This window comes from Salvelinus sp. IW2-2015, linkage group LG20 (genome assembly GCF_002910315.2).
Source record: "Salvelinus sp. IW2-2015 linkage group LG20, ASM291031v2, whole genome shotgun sequence".
NCBI lineage: Eukaryota > Metazoa > Chordata > Actinopteri > Salmoniformes > Salmonidae > Salvelinus > Salvelinus sp. IW2-2015.
The window spans coordinates 24,971,978-24,979,631 of NC_036860.1; the positions used below are offsets into that span (position 1 = coordinate 24,971,978).

At 41.6% G+C, this 7,654-nt stretch overlaps 1 protein-coding gene across 1 annotated transcript; it reads right to left on the reverse strand.

The window, feature by feature from the left end:
* Positions 1–2,196: 2,196 nt before the first annotated feature.
* Positions 2,197–6,594, reverse strand: LOC111981791 (interferon regulatory factor 1). The gene is made up of 8 exons (XM_024013232.2): positions 6,453–6,594; positions 4,960–5,051; positions 4,616–4,715; positions 4,233–4,444; positions 3,797–4,031; positions 3,641–3,675; positions 3,354–3,483; positions 2,197–2,879 (listed from the first exon to the last, which is right to left on the reverse strand). The coding sequence occupies exons 2-8, from the start codon at positions 5,044–5,046 to the stop codon at positions 2,740–2,742; spliced, it is 939 nt and encodes a 312-aa protein (XP_023869000.1). The 5' UTR covers positions 5,047–5,051; positions 6,453–6,594; the 3' UTR covers positions 2,197–2,739.
* Between the last annotated feature and the right edge of the window lie 1,060 nt (positions 6,595–7,654).

The following is a 7,654-nucleotide window of genomic DNA, read 5'->3' on the forward strand; positions in this document are numbered from 1 at the left end:
TCAATTAACTTCTGGGCCACATCCTGACTGATGGCAGCCCATTCTTGCATAATCAATGCTTGGAGTTTGTCAGAATTTGTGGGGTTTGTTTGTCCACCCGCCTCTTGAGGATTGACCACAAGTTCTCAATGGGATTAAGGTCTGGGGAGTTTCCTGGCCATGGACCCAAAATATCTATATTTTGTTCCCCAAGCCACTTAGTTATCACTTTTGCCTTATGGCAAGGTGCTCCATCATGCTGGAAAAGGCATTGTTTGTCACCAAACTATTCCTGGATGGTTGGGAGAAGTTGCTCTTGGGGATGTGTTGGTACCATTCTTTATTCATGGCTGTGTTCTTAGGCAAAATTGTGAGTGAGCCCACTCCCTTGGCTGAGAAGCAACCCCACACATGAATGGTCTCAGGATGCTTTACTGTTGGCATGACACAGGACTGATGTTAGCACTCACCTTGTCTTCTCCGGACAAGCTTTTTTCCGGATGCCCCTTTTCAATCGGAAAGGGGATTCATAAGAGAAAATGACTTTACCCCAGTCCTCAGCAGTCCAATCCCTGTACCTTTTGCAGAATATCAGTCTGTCCCTGATGTTTCTCCTGGAGAGAAGTAGCTTCTTTGCTGCACTTCTTGACACCAGTCCATCCTCCAAAAGTCTGCTGCCTGCTGCCATTCCTGAGCAAGCTCTGTACAGGTGGTGCCCCGATCCCGCAGCTGAATCAACTTTAGAAGACGGTCCTGGCGCTTGCTGGACTTTTTGGGGCGCCCTGAAGCATTCTTCACAACAATTGAACCACTCTCCTTGAAGTTCTTGATGGTCCGATAAAAGGTTGCGTTAGGTGAAATCTTACTGGCAGCTATATCCTTGCCTGTGAAGCCCTTTTTGTGCAAAGCAATGATGACGGCACGTGTTTCCTTACAGGTAACCATGTTTGACAGAGGAAGAGCAATGATTCCAAGCACCACCCTCCTTTTGTAGCTCCCAGTCTGTTATTTGAACTCAATCAGCATGACAGAGGGATCTCCAGCCTTGTCCTCGTCAACACTCACACCTGTGTTAACAAGAGAATCACTGACATGATGTCAGCTGGTCCTTTTGTGGCAGGGCTGAAATGCAGTGGAAATGTTTTTGGGGATTCAGTTAATTTGCATGGCAAAGAGGGACTTTGCAATTAATTGCAATTCATCTGATCACTCTTCATAACATTCTGGAGTATATGCAAATTGCCATCCTACAAACTGAGGCAGCAGACTTTGTGAAAATGTATATTTGTGTCATTCTCAAAACTTTTGGCCACGACTGTATAATACAATGGACAATAAAATGTATACCTTGTATTAAGTACACTGCGATGATTTGACAAACTACCTAAATAGGAAATGAGAACAATTATAAAACATGGATTGTCTCCACCCACCTGTTTGTCTGCTTGCCTGTCTTGACTCTGAACCCACCTGCCTGACATACTGCCTGCCCTGACCTTGAACCTGCCTGCTACTCTGTACCTCCTGGACTCTGACCTTGTTATGATCTTTTGCCTGTCCACGACCATTCTCTTGCCTGCCCCTTGGATTATAATAAATATCAGAGACTCGAACCATCTGCCTCCCGTGTCTGCATCTCGGTCTCGCCCTGTGCCCTTATATCTTCTGTGGAAAGCAGTTGCAAAAGTAGTTTGACCCGTTTCCGAGAAACGTTACAAACCTGACATGAAAAAATGTGCATCGGTATTCAACAGTGTTTTATATGCTTGAGTCTGAGAAAGTAATTCCTCTCTAATTTATATAGTAGTGTAGTTTACAACAGCTGGGAATAATCATGTTATTTACACACAATGCTGTGTTAAATCCCCTTCAGCATTAAAAAAAAACTTTTATGCTCTGTTAAAAGCCCTGCCACTTTGAAGAATGGCAATAAGACTCCCTTCAAAACTAATCTGTTTCCAATAAATTGTTATTTTACAATTATTACATTGTAATTTACAATGTTACTATAACCTTGCATCAGGCTGTTGCCTGTTGCGCAGTGATGCATTGGACACTCAGCTCCCCATGTCTTAGATAGCTAACTCATCAGGTTATACAGCCTGTTCTCCCCTCATCAAAACCTCTCTAAAAGTATGTCATGTCAGATATAAATATTTTTTGATATTAAGTATAGTATACAATATATGAACTATACAGTATACACACAACTCACAATAGGTTGGCATTTAATTTATTTTGTACACAAAAAAAAATGACTTAAAAATATATATACAAATATACACAAAATGACATCTTTAACACCTTTCACCAAATGAACAGACATTTTCTCATAATAGTTTGTTATGAACGATTATCGCCCGGAAATATACTGCTGCATATCATATAGTGTGTAAATAACGGAACATTTTGTCACAGTGAAACAGAAAAACCTGATGTTGCTCATCCAAGCGGAGAGTTGATGTGATGTTTTGGCAACGGACTAGGTGCCCTCATATCAACTATGGATCTTGTAAATGAGCTATTCAAACTGAGTACAATACAGCTATGAGCCCGATTTAACAAAGAGTGGAAACACAGTAGAGAGTACCGGACATACTTCCTTTCAAAAATGCTACCTAAGGTTTGTAGAGATCCTCCAACTGTCACAGAGCAGCATTCGTCAAATGGCAAAGATGGTGTAGCTTGAGGTCAGGAGATAAAGAAAAAGTCGGGAGTGAAGTCTTTTTGGTTCTGTTCGGGGGTCTGAGAGAGCGGGGCTCAGAGTGGGCACGTGATCTGTTGGTGATAACTGGATGTGTTGCTGTTCAGTGAACAGTAGTCGGTGTAAGAGAGGATGTCGTCAATGATCGGTAGTCCTGAGATGAGTTCTGTGTACAGGCGCAGCTCTATTTCCGCCCCTGTCGGACAAAACAAAACAAAGGAGGTCAGGGATGCAAGAGAAACACAGCTGTAAGATGGTACAGACTTCTTCGTATGTTTTCGCAATATTGACAGAAAGCCTTGTCAGATGATTGTTGATGCAATGACAACAACTCAAGCTTAGGCTCTGGTGTAATCATTCACTTCTATGTCTGCCATCTATTTACCATAGTGCATTATCATGTTTCACACCTTATGCATATGAGAAGGAAATATTATTGATTGAAGCACTGGCCTCAATTGTCTCAGTGTTTTACATATGACAGTTTTGTTTAACAAATATGTTTCCAATTGCCTACGGAATCCAGAGTTTTCCTATTCCTTTTCCTGTCGTAGTCTTTCATTTTGACTAACAAATGTTTTACAAAGACAATGCATGCAGACAGGACGAAATCCTGCCGTTGAATACTACAGTGTAATTAACAGCCTGGATTCCATCCAGCATGATTTACCTGAGTTATCACTCCATTGGCTCTCTGGACTGTGGTAAGACTCTGCAGTGTCGAAGGACTCTGCTGTGCCCGCTTCATTGGTCAGGAACCCCTTGTCGTTTACACTGCCTTGCTCCCAATGCTGTGTCATCTAAATGAGCAAAACACAGGTGATGAGCCTGGTTGAATGTTTGTTAGGTTTAACTATGTTAGAATTTTTAGTATTCAATACAGAATATCTGGCAAACATGGTTATTCCTAATAATGAAAAAAGCACACTGAACTTGCAGCGGTAGAGACAAACTTACCTCAATAAGGGTTTCTTGGTGACTGTCTTCATAGTCTGTAAAGTTGAAGAAGGACAATTGACATGAGCATTGTGCAAACCTCAATTTACATTTGCATCCCACACTCAAACACAAAGAGTTTCGTCAAACCCAAGCATCTAGCAAGGTCAATCGTACCTGTGGGGTGGTCTGGTGACACTTGGAAAGATGGGTAGAAGTTGTTGGTGCTGTCTGGGCCTATTTCCACACTGCTGGAACACTCTGGAGCAAATGCAAAATCACCTAGGTTGTCTGTGCTGTCTACTATGCTTTCCTGTGTCATACTGTCCTCCTGCAGGTGTGTGTTGGTATTGAGGTCCTCGGGGCAATTGGTTTCGCTGTACGCCATTCCCTCTGTCTTGATCTGTGACCCCTAGAAGAGGCAATAGCAAAACATGAAGTAAGATTATAATGCTAATCTCTGTTGACACTGGCTTGGATACAGCCAGCTAAATAGACATGCACAGGTCTTTATATAGCAGAGGGAATACATTACTACAATGATGATAGGGATTCTAAAGTGGGTTGAAGGGATTCTAAAGCGGGTTGCAGTTAAAAAGGAATATAACCGTACCTTGTTATTTTTCTTTACATTGTTCGCTTTTGACCTCTTGTTACTTGGCTTAGAGTAGACGTTCTTCATTTTGTAGACGCGCACCGCTCCACTCCCTCTGTTGATGCTTTTGTCTTTCACTTCCTCTATGTCAGGAAGGGAGTTCATTGCACAGCGGAAATTAGCCTTCCATGTCTTAGGGTCTGGTTTAGTCTCGCCTTGTATGAATTTCCCTGCATCCACAGACAAGCAACATCATTGTTATTACGATGCAGTAAGTATATTGAAAAACCTTAAGATGCTGAAGTGCATATTGCGCAGAGCATATGATGCATCTAGGTGAAATTACATTTTATTATGAGAGGGGCTATAGTAGGTAGTCTAGGTATGTGTTATTTGCTCACCTGTGTGCATGGCCCATTGCTTGAACAGACACGCGTCCTTGTTCAAGTCCCATCCGTGACGTGCAGCATGCTTCCAAGGGATGGAGAAAATCTTATTGTCCTGGACAAAAACCACAAAGCAATAGGTTTCAAATGAGCGCCTCCTATCTCTCCCCCCAGCTTCTCCTCTACATGCTTAGTTTTGAGTAGTCCTTCCCATGGGTAATAGTGCTTAATATGCTTTGAGCTGTCAATGTCTGGACTAAGTTCTCTTCTTACAATGAGTGTCTGCCACTGCAATGTTTCAGGGAGTATTTATTTCCATTGTACATAAAAATGCATTAGTAGAGTCTGATGAGTCTTACCTTGTCCATCCACACCAATCCACTGATGGAGTTGGACTCAATCTTTTCCTCCAACCAAGGCCTCATTCTCATCCTAGACACAGGCATGGTTCCTGGGAGAGCAAGGAGAATAGATTAGCTCCGTTTTAGCCACATGGCTTGTGAAATGTGAGGTGGATGTACAAGCATGTTACTCAGGCCCTCCCACTGCCCTTCTCAGTTAGTGCAGATGTTTAGTGCAGTGAAGCTCATGACCTAGCCTTGGCAGACAATAGTGGGAACTAGACCTGCACTATAGTCTGAGATTAATGTGCATTCCCAGTAAACACTCCTGTCCCCCTTGGACCGGCTCATACAGCAAGCATCCTCCATTCAGGCTGCAAAGGCAGCATTTATTTCCGTAACTATCATTAACGGCGAGCTGCCGGAAAATATGTGTACTGTCTTAATAAAACACCATTTTATATTACCATTTCGTATTTTAGAACAATTTAGGATGTTGCACAACGCGTTCAGCGAAGGGTGTACAACATCCTAAATTGCCCGAAAATACGAAAATGGTGGTGGCAAATTGTGTTTTATTAAAACAGAACACATATTTTCCGGGGGTTCGCCATTAAAGATAGTTAAGGACGGGAATTGTGCCTTTACAGTCTGAATGGAGGATGCCGGTCCAGGAGAAGCACAAGTTTAGTATCGGGAATGAACATCAATTCTAGACGATATGCAGCCCTAGCGCCCACTATCGGATGCCTAATCTAGTCATGACCAGGAAGTGTGATGTAGTCATGACCATTGCCAACGAGTGTCAAATTACTGGACTATCCAAATCAGTGAAAGAAAGCAGTACTAGTATGTCTGTCATGTGCATTTAATAGGACTACATTGAACGTCTTTAAAATTATTTTTCATTGTCTTATTCAAGCAGATAAAGAGTTTGGTTATATCTGGTGCATCCCAGGTTAAATGGAGCAGGTTCTTTAGAAGTACTTAAAAAGAACACGATGGACATACATATTCAACCAATAACAAGTATGCACACTCTGATCATGCACTGAACAAGCGAACGGATTAAAACCAATGCATTACAGTGCCTAGATACGTTACAAACCGTGTTACACCTAGACCTACTAAAACGTGCAATTATTTATATTTTAACTAGAACTCTTGAAAAGTCATAATATACTACTGCAATGTTGTATTAGCTACTTGCATTACTTCGGCTAGGTTAATTCGCGAACAGGTTGGTTGACCGTACCGCCAAAACCCTTTGCTTTTAGGCGCGTTCGTGTCAGTGTAATATTATCTGTCAAAATATGTGGGCTATGCCCAATGACAAGACGCACGCTGCTGCACACGCGTTAAAACAAATGCGAGTCAATATGTAAAGAAAAATGCCTATAGGCCTACTATAAATACAAACTATATCGTCTATAAATATGTACAAAGAGAACTATGAGCACAGTTTATATGTAGCCTAGTAGTGCATGCAATAAGAAAAGAAAATCACTTACAGCTGCAATATGATGTCGCTTAATCCGATTGATTAGAAATGTAGCCTAAAAGCAGGTATTCTCTTTTGTAAAGATGGAGCGAGATGTTGTTCCTCTGTTATTCCTTGTAATATCCACTCTGGTCTTCATTGACAGTGTGTACACTCTGCTGAAGGGACAGTGGTTTTTATACGGAGATGCTGGGACTTCCCCACTTAGTAGCGTGCATACGGTTTTGGCAGCTGGCCGCGTCTGCGCCGAATGTCACAACAAGGACGGCGCGCTCAAACTACAGGCAACCTGATTTCCGAGAAATCATGCTGTTGTGAGCGAAGCTATGGTCGTCGTGAAAAGGCGTGAACAGACCCAATAAAATAGCCATGCATGTTGATCGTAGCAGTATCATGAAGTATAATTTACAATATCTAGGCTTTTTATGTCTTATTGTTTTCAGTGAAAATTAATAATTCTGCATGACTATTGATAGTTTATTCATTTAACTTGTGCTTATAGAATATATAGAGATGATGTATAGTACACATAGGCTATCTTATCAGTTAAGTAATCATCCCACACGTATTCCTATAATTTAATTGAATGCAGTCGATTATCCCCAATAATGAGACAATATTAGAGAATACGATTCCATTATTTAATTGCATAACTATGCCAAATGCAAGCAGTGGGTGAGTGGCCTATGCATTTTCTGTTATTGGTGCAACTATGTCCCGCAAAGCATCAATAGCCCAGGCATAGGCAAGTCCTTTTTAAATAAATCGCGGCCGAACTGAGAAGTCGCGCTTTTCCGGGAAATGGTGTAGGTATTAAAAGCACCGACAGGGGTAGTGTTGACTTGTTCAATTGGTACAGGGTGCCACAGACTCCAGTCAGACTTCATGTAAGTCACTGCTGACACGAGCTGCTTGTTTACAAAAGAAAGCACTTATACCAATTGCCAACTGCTACAAAGTTAAGCAATCATGTTATGTATTACTATTCAAGAATTGCCCATGTTCGAATGTTAACAGCATGAAACTGCCATGCACTTTATTATAAGGACTTGGAGTGATCTGCTTTAATCTCAATTGTCTCATATTGCATAAATACAGAAACGCGTATTTAACAGTGTTCTGATTTACAGTGCAGAGGTTAATCCGCCAGGAAACCCTTCGTCAAGCAGGAACACGTCCCCATTTTTTCCATAACATGACTGTCATGTTTGA

Excerpts from the sequence above, each read along its gene's own strand:
- LOC111981791 (XM_024013232.2), bottom strand. The coding sequence starts at position 5,046 with ATGCCTGTGTCTAGGATGAGAATGAGGCCTTGGTTGGAGGAAAAGATT. Across the intron at positions 3,676-3,796 it reads GTCACCAGACCACCCCACAG|ACTATGAAGACAGTCACCAA; the intron begins GTACGATTGACC and ends TCAACTTTACAG. Across the intron at positions 2,880-3,353 it reads CCAATGGAGTGATAACTCAG|GGGCGGAAATAGAGCTGCGC; the intron begins GTAAATCATGCT and ends TTTGTCCGACAG.